At 40.0% G+C, this 19,008-nt stretch overlaps 1 protein-coding gene across 9 annotated transcripts in view; it reads right to left on the bottom strand.

Moving 5' to 3' along the window:
• AMBRA1 (autophagy and beclin 1 regulator 1) overlaps nucleotides 1–19,008 on the bottom strand; it is a 161,185-nt gene that overhangs the window by 122,000 nt on the left and 20,177 nt on the right. For 4 of the 9 annotated variants that reach the window (XM_084896077.1, XM_084896078.1, XM_084896081.1 and 1 more), the window contains exons 2-8: nucleotides 12,514–12,767; nucleotides 11,642–11,700; nucleotides 10,948–11,131; nucleotides 7,970–8,142; nucleotides 6,532–6,598; nucleotides 5,842–5,988; nucleotides 4,535–5,571 (exon numbers count right to left, since the gene is read on the bottom strand). In XM_084896077.1, the coding sequence (XP_084752203.1) occupies nucleotides 4,535–5,571; nucleotides 5,842–5,988; nucleotides 6,532–6,598; nucleotides 7,970–8,142; nucleotides 10,948–11,131; nucleotides 11,642–11,700; nucleotides 12,514–12,648 (1,802 nt within the window). In that variant the 5' untranslated portion in view covers nucleotides 12,649–12,767. Of the gene's footprint in view, nucleotides 1–4,534; nucleotides 5,989–6,531; nucleotides 6,599–7,969; nucleotides 8,143–10,947; nucleotides 11,132–11,641; nucleotides 11,701–12,513; nucleotides 12,768–19,008 lie in introns of all 9 variants that reach the window. The other 5 variants (XM_084896074.1, XM_084896076.1, XM_084896080.1 and 2 more) reach the window with 2 other exon arrangements.

Here is a 19,008-nt window from a genome sequence, read left to right as displayed (position 1 = left end):
TCTTCACTAGTCATAAGGGAAAGGTAAAAATCAAAAACAACAGTTCTCAAAATATACTCAATCTTAAACACTTTAGACCTAAGGCCTTAGGCATTCCCTATCTAGAAAAAGAATGAAAAAACAATTTATTTGAGGAAGACAGTCCAATTTTGATCTCTCAATTGTTGGGATTTAACAGTGAACTTCCCTAACTGGGATCCCTGACAAGAATGTCAAACTTGGTACCGGCGGGGCCACATGTCTCATGGGTCTTTGCAACATAGATCTACACTAAAATACACTCTACTGCTTAATATTCAAACTATTTGCAACAATATTAATTCTATCAGAGACATCAAGGATCAAAACAAGCCTCTTTAGTCTCTCCCCCAACTACAAGACCAGAGAATAAACCTCTCCCTTCAAGTAGTCTGTGTACACCTTCTTTACCCCCCTACCATTCTGGACTAGTGGTAGCAGCAGCCCAACACTGACACCTGCTGGGGAAATCAAGCAAGGGTTTGTACTGTACTGTGATAATCAGCTCAATAATGTCACAGCTCTTTAAAAGTAGAAGACGCCAATTAGCACCTGTTTGTCTTAGTGACTTATACTATAATGTAGCCACTCAATTTATGAAGAAGTGGTGGCCCTTCTATAAAGGGTGTACACTTACAAATTTTAAAATATACCTCATTTTTTAGTACAATATCAGCATTCATGGTATACCTCATCTTAGCTCATCTAAAAGTGACTCCTTAAATAATGTAACTAACAGTATTAATATACAATTTTACAATAACCATGCATTTCTAAAATTTTCGATTTTTTAAAGCATATATGTAAAATTGTTTACAAGATGACAAGGGACTTCATTTTCTACAATATACATTTTTAAATGCTACCGTGTTTCCCCGAAAATAAAACATCCTCTGAAAATAAGACCTACTTACAGGTTTCCTTCTGAGTGAAATATAAGGCATCGCCCGAAAATAAGGCCCCCCTAGGCTCTGTCTCAGAATGAAAATTAATTTACCGTAAACTTTGTGAAACCTAAAATGCAAGAAGTTGTGACTTGGGTGAAGAATTCATGGGAGAAAATCATTGACAGTTACATTGCAAATGCACTGCGAGCAGGCTACCTTGACAAAAAGTACTCATTTAAAGACAGTGCTATTGCTAAACATGAGAGATTTGGTCCACTGATTCTGAAAGAAATGGAGTCACAAGAATTTCACCAGGAAATTCAGGAATTGGATTGTTATGATGTTCCAGAAGATGATGACATGATTGTCATTGAATAAATGAGTAAATTCTTGATACTATAGGATTCACGGTTTGTCTGGTTTGTGTTGACAACTACCGTACTACCGTACCATATAAAGTAATAAGTTTCCTTTATTTTCATTTAACAATAAATGTGTACCGTATTCTTCTTCATGGAAAAATAAGACATCCCCTGAAAATAAGACCTAGCGCATCTTTGGGAGCAAAAATTAATATAAGACACTGTCTTATTTTCGGGGAAACAGGGTAGAACTTTATTTAAACCACAAACATAGTACTTTTTCTCTACAAAAATTTTTGGTAGATCCTCAATAGTTTCTGGATTTTATTTTATTTTTTAAATCCCCACCCGAAGATATGTTTTTATTGATTTTAGAGAGAGATACATCAATCATTTGCCTCCTGCATATGCCCGCCTAGAGATCAGGCCAGTGACCCAGGTATGTGTCCTGACTGGGAATCGAACCCAAACCTTTTGGGTGTACAGGACGATGCTCCAACCAACTCAGCCACCCAGCAAGGGCAGTTTCTGGATTTTATTTACTTAAATGGGTTTTTAATTGATTTTTTAGAGGGGGGGGGGGGGGAGAGATAGGAACATCCCTGAGATGAAAACATCGAACAGCTACCTCCTGTATAACCACAAGCTGGCATGTGCCCTGACTGGGAATCAATTTGTTGACCTCTTGGTGCCTGGGACAATGCTTATCCAACTGATTGGGACAGTTTCTGGATTTTAAATCGGCCTGCTTTATTAAGAAGTAATCATTAATATTTTAGTCACATATGGCTACTTACATTTAAATTAAATTTTTAAAATTTAAATGAAGATCCTCAGATAACATTAGCTGCATTTCAAACTTTTTGAATGGCTTCTATATGCCAGAAACTGTGTTTACTAACTTCTCAGCTCTCCTGACAAAGAGGAAGAACAGAATCCACATTTGGCTAGTGGCTACTGTCCTGAACAGCACATATATAGAATATCTCATCATTTAGAAAGTTTTCTTGGATAGCATTTCTCTAGAGATACACGATGGATTATTTTCAGACAAAATTATATAACATCTACGTGGAGGATTGGATAGGGGACAAAAATCAAAGAAGGCTGCCAAATATTAATGTTTTGAAATCATGTTTATTATACTTTTCATTTTTATATGTTTAAATATTTTCATAATAAAAAGTTAAGAGAAAGGAAAATAAATAAAAAAATGGTTTGCCTAAAAATGAGGTTATCCCATTAGGAATATATCATGGAGGGCAGCTTGGAAAAATCTTTAGTCATCAAACCAGAGATCAAATCCCTACTTGACCTATTATGGGACCTTTAACAAGACACTGAACTCTCCTAAGCCTCACTTTCTTCAACTGTAAGATGGAAAATTTAATACCTGCCTTGCACAAAGTTGTTTTGGGAAATAGAAATAATTCATGCAAAGCAAGAACATGGTACCTAACACATAGTAGGCCCTCAGTAAGTGATATCTCTATTATCTAATAGCAGAGTTTACTTTAAGCCAGTCAGGTATTTCTTTTTAAACCACTTAGGTATTTCTCAGAACAACAATAAAGAGGTCCTGTTGGAAGAGGGTGGACAAAGGCTGAGCAGAAGCCCATTGTTGCTATGGAAACGTGCACTGGTAGGCTTTCAAAGCAGTAAATGAAGACAGTCCCTTTGTGGCTACCTTTAATAAACTTTTTGAATGCCTTCTATATGTCAGGAACTGTGCTTGCTAGCTACCTTCTCAGCTCTCCTGACAAAGAGGAAGAACAGAATCCAAGGCTCCAGATGTAAGGTAAAATATTCCAAAGCCGGAATTTTGGAAATGTTAATTCAGAACTGGCCTCAATCACAGGGGCATAGCAAACAACCTCTATTTTTTTTATTTATTTATTTTTTTTTTAATGTCCAACCAAGTTTCCCTGTTCCCTTTAAGAACCACCTACTGTCTTGCATACATCATGTCCTTCCTCCCCTAGTATGGACGGTTCCCCTAAAATAAAAAAGCTCTCTCTCTCTCTCTAAATCCCACCCATCTTTCAAGACTTGATTTTGTAAAGCTTTCTTTGATTCTTCCCTTTTTCTGAAATTAAAACTACATTTAACCTCAGTAACATACAATAAAGCATTCCGTTCTCTACATTTTTTTATATACTTGCATGTAAATAAGTCTTGCCTCTACAATAACAATGTATACTCCCAGTGGGCAAAAACCGGGTATTTGCTTCTTTTGGGTTTCCCACAGTGCCTAGGACAGTTCTGGAACAACTGTAACCATTCAACAAATCCTTATCAACTCTCTGAAGCATCCTCCCAAAATAACAAGTACATTATATGCACAATCCATATTCCCTCCCTTCTGAAATTTGTCAGAAATATGTCAGAGAAATTTCAGGATGCAGAGCAATATGCTGCTTGGATCCAAAAGGCAGATTCTGAGAGTTGGTGATTACACTAGATTTGACCTTTACAGAATTGCAGAAAGAAGACCCTAATAAATCAAGATAGATGCACACACAGCCACATTTGAACAAATGGATACCCACTCAGTTCTTCCATAAAACAGCTGCCTGAGATGCTGATATGAGTATGGAGAACCCTTCCATCTATGCATTCTTCTTTTTCCCCACCCCAAGGTTATGTCCATCTGGAAGATCTACTCAAAAAATCTTAACTAAGCAACTAACTTGCTGTCCAAAAAACATATTTATCTCAAAAATTATGAACTATCTTCAACATATATATTATTTTCCTTTCTGTCAAGCTGCATTGCTCCAAAAGATAAGATTTAAGACATGAACACAAAGCAACACAAGAGTCAATATACTAATCTGTCCCAAGCAGGGTTCTCTTTTACTACTAATTTCTAGACATACTGGGACATTTTCTTGTTTCACAATAACTAGCTCTGAATATACAATCCTTCAAGAAGGTAAAAAAGGCAGAGGATGTCAATGGTTCTATCTCCTCTTCAACTCCTCATGGTCCTCTAACCTAATCTACACTCTTCTTTAAGGTTAAAGGTCACAAGAGCTTAACCAGAAAAGGAGCTAGCAGAGCCAACTGACTCATACCGCTAGGCCCTATCTTCCCTCCGCCAACAGAGCAAGACTTTCCAAGAAGATGCAATGGAAGCAGGGAGAGCCGAACCAAATGCATGGGTGTCAGACACTCCAGATCCAGCCACAACAGCTGTAAGACTAAAGGAAGAGATATAAGGAGAAAAGTAAGGGATGTAAGAAAGGACAGGAAGCACCTGCTTACCTCCTGAGTGAATCTTCCTCAGAGCTTTCCTCAGGCATATCCTGATGTAAGGCCTCCTGTGATACAGTTCCAGTTCTGCTGGACTGGGTGTAAATTCTTTCCCAGTGGCCTGTCTCCTGATTGAAGGCCACCCCCACAGTTCTCTCCTCCTGCGGACTAGCAGAGCTGCTCATCTCCAGCCTGCTGGAGCTGGGCGTATGGCCCTCAGTCCGCTCAAGAGGTGGTAATTGGCTGCCACTCGATGGCATGCCCTCAAAAGTACTGGAGACCTGCCAGGAGGAGCTGGTCTCGCCAGAGGAGTAGTTAGGTGTGGTTCTTTCCCAACGCAGGGTATCGTTGTTAAAGGTTAGCAGATTGTGGCAAGCACGACAGTGATTCAGATGACCACGAGACAGGTTGGAGTTATTCTCACTGCTGTGTGGGGTGGGCTGGTGGGAGGGGCCTGGCCTCTCAGATTCAATGTTATTATTGAGCATTTCCTGGGCCTGTTGGGTCTGGGGGGGTTCCCCATTCAGGCTCTGGTCCAGCTCCTGAAGCCGGTCATACTCCAAAAAGAAGCGTCTCAGGTCACATGGAAGATCATGGCGAATGCTGCCTGAGTTGTTTTGGCTGGAGCCATTCCCTCCATCCGACTCAGTTGCCAACCCTGAAGCTGGAAAACCCCTCCCTTCTGTGGCTGAAGTGTACACAGATGCTTGAGAGCCACCTTCCTGCTGCCTCAGCACAGACAGCAAAGTCACCGAAGAGGCACTGGTCCTGGGCGGGGGCATGGATTCCGCCTCAGAGCGGGAGTTCAGATTGAGCACTGTCCGGGTCCATTCAGATCCTGTCAGACCGGAAGCGATTTCTCGGTGATACCTAGAAGCGTGGCTAGACAAAGGGCCTCCCAAGGAGCGACGGGTGGGACCCAGGCTGAGGTTGCGGAGCGTGTTGCCGGCAGTGCTGCTCTGGACTGTACTGAAGGCAGACGGCCGGTTCAGGAGGCCCTGGTCCTGCTGCGTTGATGAGGCCTGCTCCGGGGGATGGAAGGGCTCGGTCTGTACAAAAGAAAAGGAAGGGGTAGTAGCCCTGGCAGAAGCAGGGGGAACACTGTCCTGGTGTGGCAAGAGGGAAGGAACTCGAGTGCCAGAGCAGCGGCTGCAAAGGCACAGGATCCCAAGGTGCTGGCAGCACTCAGCTGTGGGGTAACTGACCCGCTGTCGGAGCCTGATGTAAGCGGAAGTCCTGGGGCGCTCCATGGAGGGCTGAGGGGGAGGCGGTAGGGGTGAGGGGGTAGCAGGCTCTTGCACTGTGCTTTGCTCTCCCACCTGGATGCCAGAGGAGCGAGAGGACAGCATGTGCAGGAAATTGTGGAGGAGAGGCGTCCGACGAACTGGCTGTGATTGCAGGAGGGCTCGCTGTCGGTAGTGAGATAATTCTGTTCCATCTATGGGGATCTCTGGTTCATCATCACCCTGCAGCATGGACCAAGGTGGGATGGAGGCAGAGCAAGACAGTTAGGTAGAACCTCCAGGTAAATCAAGAAAATTATTGATAATCATCCAAGAAAAATTTCACAGACAAGCAACAACTCCACCTCTGAAGTGCTGAGAACTGGCTTCAGACTCAGAATCATCATATGGTATTAAAAGTATTCCCTTCCAATTAGCAACATTTCTGAATGAGTACAGCTGGCAAACCAATTCTCTTAAAAAAGACAACTTCATAACACAGAGGCAGTGAGGGAAAGCAAAATGTTAAACAGCCAGAGGCACATGAATGACAATCTATCCAATACTGCCTAGTTACTTCTAATGATGGAATCACTTGGGTTTCGGAATTGATACCCTGTTATGATTATGGCTATAACTCTGTATACAATCTGAAACTAGTTTTGAATACTGACTGGAGAGAAACACTTGGGCATTGAAAATTAAAGTCTAATACAATCAGAATTAGAACACTAGTTTAGAAAATAAGCCATAATTTAGATGGAGTTGGAATGCTGACTAACTTACCTGCTGATTAGAGGGGTTAACAATTGCTGTAAGTAAGTAGTGTCCAAGAGGATCAAATCTCACCAGACTGAAAACAGAAGAAGAAAGAGACAAAGACATGCACAGAGATTATGCTGAGAAAAGGAAACGTGTATAAACTTATAGCAATCAATACTTAATGTCAGATTACTTAGGTACCCACTTCACCCTAGAGACTTGCAAAACTTTCAAAGAGATTAAAATAATAAAGTTTAATACTTCTTGTTATCTCCTTATACTTGCCAAAATAAAGGGATTTGCATTACAAAATAATTACAAAAAATACCTAGATTCCATTCCAGGAAGCAGCTATATTAAGCACACATTTGCTCATATATACGAGCTCATGATAATAGCAAAGCATAAAATGCTCCTGTACTCTACTACAACTTCAGTTCCTCCCTCATATGGTAGCTACACTGGTAAGAAGCATGAGTTCTGGTGACAATGAACAGTTACAGAGTAACTTGCAGAGTCTATAAGCTAGACTAGACAAGCTTATATCCAACTCTAATACCAAGAGAACCAAAGGAAAACTGCATCAGCTTTAATTCAGGCAATGTGTGTTTTCATTTTGAGGGCTAAATAAATATCAAGTGGCATATTTGATGTGTACTTACATCTCCCTCTTGCAGTTTGATAAACATAGATATCTAGGGATAAGCAATTATCCACCAAGCTTCCCACAACCTGAATACCTTTGAGATTTCTCAAAAAAGGGGGCTCTTCCAAACCCAGATAGCTTTGAACCTATCAAAAAAGATTCTAATGACCCCAGTTTTCAAAGACCAGAAGATAGGCCAATAATGAACAGCTGAAATAAATAAAATAAACAAAATTAACTTCCCAGCTGACTGGCCAGCTGCTTAAAAGGTAGGAGGAGCACCCTGGCCAGTGTGGTCAGTTGGCTGGGCATGGACCTGTGCACTAAAAGAGTGCCGGTTGGGTTTGGCTCAATGGATAGAGCGTCGGCTTGGGGACTGAAGGGTCCCGGGTTCGATTCCGGTCAAGAGCATGTACCTTGGTTGCGGGCATATCCCCAGTAGGGGGTGTGCAAGAGGCAGCTGATCGATGACTCTCTCTCATCGATGTTTCTAACTCTCTATCTCTCCCTTCCTCTCTGTACAAAATCAATAAAATATATTAAATAAAAAAAAAAAAAGAGTGCCGGTTGGATTTCCAGTTAGGGCATATGCCCAGGTGGGTAGGCTCTATCCCCAATAGGAGGTATGCAGGAAGCAGCAATTGATGTTTCTCTCTCTCTTCCTCTCTCTAAAAATCAATAAAAATTCTTAAAAAAAAAAAAAAAAAGGTAGAAGGAGCTATAGGGATAACAATCTGTCTCTCAAGGTGAAACAAATGTAATGTTCTCTACCATGCTAATCCTATACCAGACATCACTGGTGGACAGAGGACTCACCGGACTCGTTCCATCTCGCTAGCTGTCTTCACCACAGCAAAGGGCTCCCTTCGGCTCCAATCCCAGAAGTGGATCTCATTCGCAGTGGCAATCAGAAGGAGCTGAGCCGTAGGGTGGAAAGCCAGAGAGGCAATGGCATTGTTGCTATCTGTGAACCAGCTTTCACTGCCACCCTATGAACAAATCAATCCCAAATATTCTCAGGTTATTACCAACTGCCAGCAAACAGATGTCAAATTCTCAAAAGGTCCATATTTAAGGTAAAATTACTATGGTAGGGCATACTTTAAATATGTCCTCTGTAAAACGACGGAGAAAATCAGTGATTAAGCAGTGTCACCAATTTACCAGAAAAATATTACTGCCGAAACCAGTTTGGCTCAATAGATAGAGCGTCGGTCTGAGGACTGAAAAGTCCCAGGTTCAATTCCGGTCAAGGGCATGTACATTGGTTGCGGGTACATCCCCAGCAGGTGATGTGCAGGAGGCAGCTGGTCGATGTTTCTCTCTCATCAACATTTCTAGCTCTCTATCCCTCTTCCTTCCTCTCTGTGGAAAATCAATAAAATATTTTTTTTTTAAAAGATAAGAAAAATATTACTATCAACTCAGTTCTCCAAGTCTTCTACAAGCTACCAGCAATGAGCATCAGTAAAGCTCCTATTTCTGAAGCCTGGGAAAACTCAAGCTTGGTGCATGACATAGTGTATAACCCACTAGCCACTCACTAGGACAAGGAGCATATTGCTTTGATGATCATGATCAGAGTACAGTATAATCCTTGCTATAAGGCAACAAAAATCCATCCTGGGAGGAGAATCCAAGATGGCTGCTCGGGTAGGCACCTAGCCGCAGCCGCACGCAACAATTTCAATAAAATACAACTAAAATATAAAATGGACATTACCCAGAACTACAGGAAAGTCAACTGACTGGAAATTCTACAACGAGAAGCAAGGAGAAAACCAGAAGGAAGCGCGGAGGAGCTGTAAAAGCCCAAGGTACGGAGACACGCGGAGCGCGGAGAGGACGGAGCCGGAGAGGAGGGAGGCCGAGTGCCTGGCTGGCGTTCCCTAGCGGGAAGGAGATAAACACTCGGACTGTGCTGGGCCCCCAACTGCTCTGAACCCCCGTTCTAGGCCAGACCCCGGGGACCCAGGCTCATCCAGAGGGAGCTGGGCTGTAAGGCGGTACTCGGGGAAGCAGCGAAAGGAGGTCCCAGAGGCGCGCGCACAGCGCGCAGAGAAGGGCCGGCCGGCTGTGCCGTAGGACTGCCCTGGCGGGAAGGAGACAGGCTCCAGACTGCTCTGAACGCCACCTCCAACTCCACTTCCAACTGAACTGAACCCCAGTTTCGGGCCCATTGCGGGAGAGCTTACACTGTTTGGTAGCAGGCGAAAATCGAGGGCACCTTTCTCTCAGAGGCGCTTGCAACAAGTACTGAAGGACCCTGAGTCTCAGGAGTCGCATAGGGCGGGGCTGACAGAAGCCAAGGCTGTAGGCTCCACCCTGAAACTCCGCCCCCATCAGGAAAGCTGCCTGCGAAAATGCCTAAACCAAATAGATCACAAACGAAAGAAATGGAGGACAAAAAGCGACTGGATATAGAGTTCAAAACCACACTTATAGGGTTTTTCAAGAGACTCCTAGAAAAGGCCGATAAAATAAATGAGACCTATGAGGATATGAAAAGGGATCAACAAGAAATGCTAAGGGATCAACAAGAAATAAAGAATACATTGTCTGAAATAAAAAATATTCTACAGAGTCCTAAAAACAGAATAGAAGATCGCAAGAATCAAGTCAAAGATTTGGAACATGAAGAGCCAGAAGACACTCCTCTGCAGAAGCTAGAAGGCAAGAGAATCCAGAAAATTGAAGATAATGTAAGAAACCTCTGGGACAACTTCAACCGATCCAACATCAGAATCATGGGGGTCCCAGAAGATGAGAGAGAGCAAGATATCGAAAACATACTGAAAGAAATAGTGACAGAAAACTTCCCCCACCTGGGGAAAGAATTGGACTTACAAGTCCAGGAAGCACACAGAGCTCCAAATAAGAGGAATCCAAAGAGGACCACACCAAGACAAATCATAATTAAGATTCCAAGAGCAAAGGACAAAGAGAGAATATTAAAAGCAGCAAGAGCTAAGCAGGTGGTTACCTATAAAGGAGCACCTATACAATTGTCAGCTGATTTCTCAACAGAAACCATGCAGGCCAGACGGGAATGGCAAGAAATATTCAAGGTGATGAATAGCAAGAACCTTCAGCCAAAAATACTCTACCCAGCAAAGCTATCACTCAGAATCGAAGGTCAGATAAAGAGCTTCACTAATAAAAAAAAGCTAAAGGAGTTCATCACCACCAAACCAGAATTATATGAATTGCTGAAGGGGGTTCTTTCAGAAGAGAAAGTAAATAAAGATAAAAATTATGAACAACAAATACGTAACTATCAACAAGTGAATCTAAAAACCAAGGAAATTAAAAAAAAAAATCTGATGAACAATATTATCTGTTGAATATAATAGAATCAGAGGTATGGAAGGGGAGTGAACTGATGATTCTTGGGGAAAAGGGAAGAGGGGAATGTGGGAAGAGACTGAACATAAACTGTGCACCTATGGATGAGGACAATGGGGAGTGGGGAAAGGGCAGAGGGTGGGGTGGGAAGGGGGGGGGAAAGGAACACTTGTAATAATATGAACAATAAAAATTTATTTAAAAAAAAAATAAAAAAAATAAAAAAATAAAAAAATAAAATCCATCCTGAACACATTTTAGAGCATGGTTGGATGGAAAAATAGTTAAATAGGGCATTCATCACAGAATGGAGGCTAGGCTTGCTATCATTTAAGTGGGAAAAGACTACCATTTACTTGGATGTAGTGATAAGAACCTGGCTAGTCTCTCCTCCAGAATTAAGAACCCAAAGTAAACAAGTCTCTGAAACAAGACGGCAAAATACTTACGTGTAAATCCCAAATCCTAACCTCCCCATCCAGGCAGCCAGAAGCAATAAGGCCTGAGATGGTGGGATGGAAAGTGACACACCATGGAGTGCGACGGTGTCCAATCAGAGAATGAACACACTTGCCCGTCTTCACCTCCGTAATATAGATATTATGGTTCACATGGGTGGAGGCCAAGAGAGTCCTAGGAAATCAGAGTACAAAGTCAATCTGAAGCATGTGGGAGGGGAACAAACTAGCAGCTTTGGGTGACACAGAAAATTGATACTATTCCCCATCTCAGGACAAAAAAACTACACTTCGGGCATTACAAACAGCAGAAATATTCTGATCTTTAAAAGCTTCTGAATTCTCCACATTGTCTCCAAATGAACAAAACCCCTTCAGAGAAAATTTTTTTCTAGCCGGGAAACTATCACACCATTGGTGGCCTATATTGCAGATTCAAGGGATGATTATTGAAAAACTTTCCAAGTTTTGTCCTTCGATGTTATTAGTTTTCTTTGCTTATTCCTATTATTTCTATGGTTAGAACTGTTCATCTACTTTCTTTCCCTTTCTGATACACTGTCAAAGTTCTGTTCATACAGTGCTTCAAAGAGCCTTTAGGGGTTGACTTGGAGGATTAAGTTAGGTCAAATACACAGAAAGCAATGCTATCACAAGTCTTAAGTAATAGATAAGTACTAGATACCTGTCTGGGCTGAAGGCCAGTAAGAAGGTAGAGCGTGGACTATCAGGCAGTTCTACTCTCTGGGAAACAGACAAAAAAAGTTTAAAAACATTATTTATAAACTATGGCCCACTCTACCTCAAAAATACACAAACCTATCTAGATTAGTATTTACAGTGTAAATTTACAAACTGGACATAATGATGAAGCTGCAAATTGAGAAAGACAAATCTAAATTAGCTTTAGAAAAAATGTCTAACTATAAAGAAAAAAGGTACTTCTAGCCCATAAGTTCTTCCAAATTTGTTTTACCAAACTCCCCTGCCCAGCCCTAGCTGGTTTGGCTCAATAGGGGTCCGGGCTCAGTTCCAGTCAAGGGCACATGCAGAGTTTGTGGGCTTGATCCCCAGAAGGGGGCGTGCAGGAGGCAGCTCATCGATGATTCTCTCTCATCATTGACGTTCTACCTTTTTCTCTCCCTTCCTCTCTGAAATCAATAAAAAGTTATTTATTTTTTTTAAAAACTTCCCTGCCCAGCTGGTGTAGCTCAGTGACTGAGTGTCAACCTTTGAACCAGGAGATCACAGTTTGATTCCCAGTCAGGGCACATGCCTGGGTTGTGGGCTCGGTCCCCAGCAAGGGGCGCGCAGGAGGCAGTCGATCAATTATTCTCTCTCATCATTGATGTTTCTGTATCTCTCCCTCTTCCTTCCTCTTTGAAATCAATTAAAATATATATGTATATTTTTAAAATCTTCCTAAATTAAATAGTATATCTTTTCTAGTACACAAAATAAATTACATCCCAACTCTATGTCATTAATCCAACCCAAGGTCCCATTCTACTGTCACCCCTGAACAAACCCAATGTCAAAAATAACCATTTTTCTTACCTTGCCCTCCCATTTCATCCACCGGGTTTTATCTTCCACGAGCTCCTGCAGAAGCCGCTGAGCTCCGAAGGTCCGAGTGCCCCGCTCTCGCCCCCAGAGTATGCGGACAGCATTTTTCTCTGGAACAACCTTCATGGTGCTCAGTAGCCACTGTAACACCAGGCACAGGAAGAAAAGGAGCAAGCAATAGCTCCACCCGCTGAAGCAGCTAAAATGAGGCCATTAAGGTCCTTGAAAGTTGTCTTCATGGAAATCTAAAGTATGAACATTAATGTCAAAGATCAGGTATTTTGCAGAGAAACTTCCCATTGCAAATACGAATCTAGCCCAAAGAGGAAAATATTCTTTTCATATTTAACTAGAGGCCGGTGCACGGAATAGGTGGGGTTCCTTAGGCCTAGCCGGCAATCAGGGTCTATGGGGGCTGTCTCACCCAGATGTGATAGGGGTTGGGCCAGCCAGGGCCTGCCAGCTGTGGAACCGGGCCTGCTGGACTGGGGGAGAAACCAGAAGAGATTGGCTGGCCATGGGAGGTTGGCTGTGGGAACGCAATGACCACCAGGAGGCAGCTCCTGTGTTAAGCGTCTGCCCCCGGTAGTCAGTGCACATCATAGTGACTGGTTGACCGATAGTTTGGTCGTTTGGTGTAAAGGTCACGTAGGCTTTCATATACATAGACTAAAGGTCCAGTGCATGAAATTAATGCACGGTTAGGGTCTCTAGCAGCTGCTGGACAGGGGCACCTCCCTTCCCCTGGGTACCTGCTGCCGCCACCAGCCCCATACCCTAGTTAAACTCTAGGTAGAGGGGATAATTTGCACATTAGGCTTTTATTATATAGGATGACACTTTCTGAGAAATGATCCTTCCCCCAGAACTTTTCTTCCAAAAATATTTCTTCTTAAATTCTGCTCATATCCTCCATAGCTCAGCCTTTTATGTAAAGAACAGACCATTCTACTCTTATTTTATCGGACAGGAAGAACTTTTGCTACTAATAAAAAGGTCTAGAAGCTTATCAAAAATAAGACATTACTCTTCTGTGCCATGCTGCTATCCTAGTCGCTGGCACCCCTCCTTTCACTTGGTCAATCTCCAAACTAAAGAACAGGTAACAGATTTGAAAAGGCTATTATTACCTACGGTATGACTCTTAGTAGTAACTGCCATTCTATTTCCTACCTAAAAGCAAGTACGTGAAGACTACTTTGGAGTACCTTTCTCACTCTATTTTTCTCTTCTCCACTAAAGTTCCAAAGTAGAGAATAGAGGACAGAGAGAAAAAATTTTCAGTTCCTTTTTCTCATCCACAACTCCTAAGAACATAAAATTGTCACAAATAAAAGTGCTACCAAGGTATCAACTAGCAGCAAAAAATTAAAGAACTGTGTTTCCTCTATACAATGAAATATGCAGCACATTAAAATGGTGCTTTAAAATAATATGTATGTTATTTGTTGCAGCACTTCTTCAACTTTATTATGAAAATTTCAAATATACAGAAAAAGTTTTTAAAACAGTAAAACATACACTATTCACCACGCAGACTCAAGAAATTTTAATACTTTGTCAAATTTGCTTTATCTAACTCAGTGATTCCCAAAGTGGTTTATATCGACCCCCAGGGGTCTATGACAACCTGCAAGGGGTCTACGTCAGCAAAAAAAAAATTTGGGGGTCCATGAAATGAAAATGGGGGTCCACGATAGTGGATCTCAACATACACTGATAGTACCTATTTACTTACATCATATTATCTTATAATATAAAAACATATAAATTATTTATAAAAGTACCTATGAAGTAAAAAATTTATTATATATGTGTATAAAATTGTGTAAGTTGTAGGATAAAAACCTGCACATAATGATATACCAGTATCATCTTGTTACAAGCATACGCGCAGTAAACATTCTTGCCAATTTTTGTCTCAAAGCTTTGCGAACTTGCACCGACTTGTTCAATTCGTCACTCTATAAATATGAATGTGAGAAAAATACGTTCATTCGTTTCCTGAATCTTGAATAGGAAAGTGCTGAGAAAATATTTTTAAAAATATAAACTGGTAGTTTATCATACAAATTATAGTGAATCAGTGTTATTTTGTTTGAGAATGCCGGAGAAAAGTAGGTACATTATTTTTTATTAAATTTTAACACTAAACTTCACTACAGTTAGAAATTTACAAAAAAATCAATATCAGGTAAGTAGGGGGTCTACCCAAAACCGAAAAACATGGCAAGGGGTCTACGGCATAAACAAGTTTGGGAACCTCTGATATATAGTAATGCTATCATTTGAATAAGAGACGAACTTAATGGTCACTTATTAGAAACTGAAGGAACAAGGTGAATGAAAACAGAGATGGAAGCAAGACTTCCACCTTGCTTGTTTGCTTTATGTCATTTTTAAATTTTTGAAATGTATTACCTATTAAAAATTTACTTTTGAAATATTTAATTATGTGAAAAATACATGTTAAGTGAAAAAAGCAGAATGCAAAATTATATAAGTGGTATAATCCCAATTTTATTTTTAAAAATATATTAGAGAATAATGACATTGAAGAAATATAAAAAGATACTAACAAGGTTATCTTTGGATGGTGGGACTATAGGTGATGTAATAATTAGAAAATGCCTTGTTCTTTTTACTTTTTAAATTTAAGAATGCTTATTGTAAAAAGTCAAACAACAAATTGGCACTTTACATTTTATGAAAGGTGGCAATCTAAAAAAGTACACAACTACATTCATCCAAATACTCAGAAGGAAAAATATTTATAGCCTCTGCTGAAAGGAGTTTTCTCCCTGTAATATTAAAATGTAAAAAGTTGGGGGTGGGGTGGGAATTGGTAAGGTATGTACACATATAATACCTTAATTAAAAAAATGAGGGGGAAAAATTACCCTTTTGGGTATATGCCCAAAAGAACTGAAAAAAATAAATAAATAAAGTAAAATGTAAAAAGTAAGAAAGATTCTATGGAAAGACACAACTCACATGTTCCTAGTCAGTTACAAAACACAGTTCCCGATGGAGTGACAAAGGAACAAACTCTAGCCTTTATTCTCATGATACAGCTCTCACCCCTCATTAGTGCATGATATATGTATGTACACACTCAAAATGTCAACATGCTGTAAGCCAACCTTCTGAATGAACCAATGATGAACTAACTAGAAGGAAACAATCTCCTTGGTGACTCTGACACCTCGTGGATTAAAACCAAAAGTCTGGAAGTGAAACTGCCTCGCAGCTTAATAATTACTAACCAGGAACGTGCAGAAATACAGTTCCCATTAGTTCACCTTAATCCTTTACTGAGTCTAAAACTCTTTATGAGCCGAAACCGGTTTGGCTCAGTGGTAGAGCGTCGGTCTGTGGACTGAAAGGTCCCAAGTTCGATACCGGTCAAGGGCATGTACATTGGTTGCGGGCACATCCCCAGAAGGGGGTGTGCAAGAGGCAGCTGGTCGATGTCTCTCACTCATAGACGTTTCTAGCTCTCTATCTCTCTCCCTTCCTCTCTGTAAAAAATCAATAAAATACAATATATTAAATAAATAAATAAATAAATAAATAAAACTCTTTATGAGCCTATAATTCTTTAACCTAATAGAGAATTTCTGAAGAAATTAGTTTTGAGGGTTCCTTGACCTAACACTGCAATATAAATGTACTTTCTAAGAAATAATTTTAAACAATTTATAATCTTGTAAATTAGCAGCAGTCTAATTCCTAAAAAAAATAAAAAAATAATAAAATAAAAAAATAAAAAATCTGATCTTTAACTTCATGTAATTCATGAAGAAAACAAATATATAGGTCACAAACATCAACTGATCCAGAAAACTGTGATTCAATCTGGAGTTTCTACAGGAATCAAAAGGAAGATAAAAGAACTGCTATAAATACCAGTTATCAAGAAATCTAAGAAAAAACTAAAGTTCAGGATTACCAAAGAGCTTGTCTATCAATTAATTCCCAGGGACCTAAACACACTGAAAGTTCAAACACAAGAAAGCCTAACTGATGGAAAGAAGTCGAAGGGACTAAAACAATTGCACAATTTTTCTTTTGTCTGAAGAAAAATGGTTGCCTGTGTTTCTTTAAAAGGATATAGGACTTCTCTCCTGATATACTCCTTACAGCCACCTGAGAAGAATGTTTACTTGGTTCTCTATAAAGAACAAAAGAAATTAAATCAAACTAAAGTCAGACTGACCTGTAGCTGAGGAGGAAGTGCCAGCCAAGTGTATTTTTCATTCCTCTTTTTAAAAAAAAGGAAGAAAAAAGTTTCCCAATCTGTCCCTTAAACCAGACTGAGAGAAAAGATGCCAAGAACAGCTTTTGTGAAGCCATTATAGTTCTCAAAATTTATTCTCAATCATCAAAAGCCTCATGCAATTAGAACGAAAAGGACACAACTGCGATAAATAGTGGGGCAAAAGTAGGTTTATAGTTGTTTGTATGGAAAATAATACAATAATTAATAAATAATAATACAAGAATAAACTGTTTCCCATACTCACAACTATAAACTCCTTTTTGCCCCACCCTGTATACATAACACAAATGCCAAGATTCTACCCTCTTCCCATCACACCTCCCCAAAATAACTGAGCACTCTAAAAATTAGGAAGATATACCACCTTTAAAGATTTTTCTCTGCTTAATTCTAGGACATGATTATATTTTACAACTACGAATAAAAAATCACCAGCGGGAAGTAAAAGTTAGATTTACAGGTTCTCCTTGCAATGTGACCATCTTATGCCAGCAGTATTGCTCCACCTCCTAGCTATCTGACTATCAGCAAGTTATTTAACCGCTTTGAGACTTAGTTTCCTCCTGTATAAAATAGGAATCACAGTATCTGCTTCATCAGATTGTTGTGAGGCTCCAATAAAGAGTGATAGAGCTGTTAATTACTGTTGTCCTTAGTATTCAATCCTCTTTGGGGTTTACTATGGTTCCCACACCAAAACCCCAGAGACCCAAGATGCCACAAATTCCTAAGACCAGAGGATTTCTAAGAAACATTTCAAAGGCTGTTACCAGAAAACAAAGTAAAATGAATATACTCAAGAAAATAAAGTATATTTATGTGGCAAAAATAATCAAATGAGATTTGGGGATCCTGTACATAAGTGAATTATAAAACAAAACAAATGCCTTGGCCAGATAGCTCAGTTGGTTACAAGAATCAACCAATGAAAGCATAACTAAGTAGAACAACAAATCAATGTTTCTTTTTATCTCCCTTCCTCTCTCTTTCTAAAATCAATAAGTAAAAATTTTAGACCTGGAAGGGACTTCACAGAGTGCAATCACCTCATTTATCCGAGTTACTGCATCTCTCCCCACTTCACTATGTTCCTGGAGGCAGCCTAAGAGTCATTCGAATCAGCTATGATACCAACATATATTCCATAACATGCTGGATTCCACCCAAGGTTAACACTTCAAAAGGAAAAAAAAAATCCTTCGAATACTAAATCTAGGATCACTTGTGTAAGTAAAGGTCTCCAAACAACTGGCAAATTAACCACAAAATGCCAGGCTTTTCATTAGAGGCCTAAAAGTGGTCCGGTACTTTTTAGAAACTGCACATGGATTGAAATACAGAGTTTTCTGCAGTTGCCATTTTTGCTTTCATTAATAGGATTTTATACAAGGCATTTCAGGACACTTGAAATGACACCCTATAGATACAAGTCCAAAATGTGATCACCGCAGGACAGGGCTGAAAAACAGCATATTTACAACAAGTACAGAGGCAGTGTTTATATTCTGAAAGTGGGATAGGAATATGGGAGGTTACATTTTTAGAATGCCAGATATAAAAGTGATGTGATTTCATGGGTAAAGATAAGACTAAGAAGTTCCCATAACTGATTTTGTACCAATGAGTTGTTACATAATCTTGGACAAACCACACTCTTCCTGAATGTCAAGTTTTCCTTCATGTATGAACTGAAAGTAGTTACTATTCACTGTCTATCTTAAAAGAACTATGTCTTTTAAGATAGAAAGAAAGTACAAAAATTCAAGGCAGGATTACTACTTTTCAAAGTAAAAGCCAAGTTAGGAACCAACAATAACCAGAGTAATAAATGGGAGTTCACACAAAGATGTGTGGCACCTACAGTTCTAAAAGAGTACAAAGGAAACTACAGTGGCTATGAAACAGAATCAGAGAGTATCTGACAAATTGAAAGTAAATAATTTTATAGAATCAAAACCAACACAACCAATATTATATTGTCCCTTTACAAGAAGCAAAAACCCATAAATAAAAGGCTTAGAGACATACCTGCACCCTCTACCTCATTTATGTTCAGAATCACAAATATTCTAAATTACAAGTGGTCTCTCCATGTAGAAAGTCAGGCTAAGAGGTAATAATCAGACAAGTACCAGGTACAAAGATTGTCAGCCCAAATTTACCAAGAGTTGAGTAAGCAATGTAACCTCTTTTTGTTCTCATAT

This window comes from Pipistrellus hanaki, assembly GCF_964339955.1.
Source record: "Pipistrellus hanaki genome assembly, chromosome: 9".
In the NCBI taxonomy this organism is placed as follows: domain Eukaryota; kingdom Metazoa; phylum Chordata; class Mammalia; order Chiroptera; family Vespertilionidae; genus Pipistrellus; species Pipistrellus hanaki.
The sequence above is the reverse complement of the archived record's forward strand: the minus strand, read 5'-3'. Positions and strand labels throughout refer to the sequence as shown.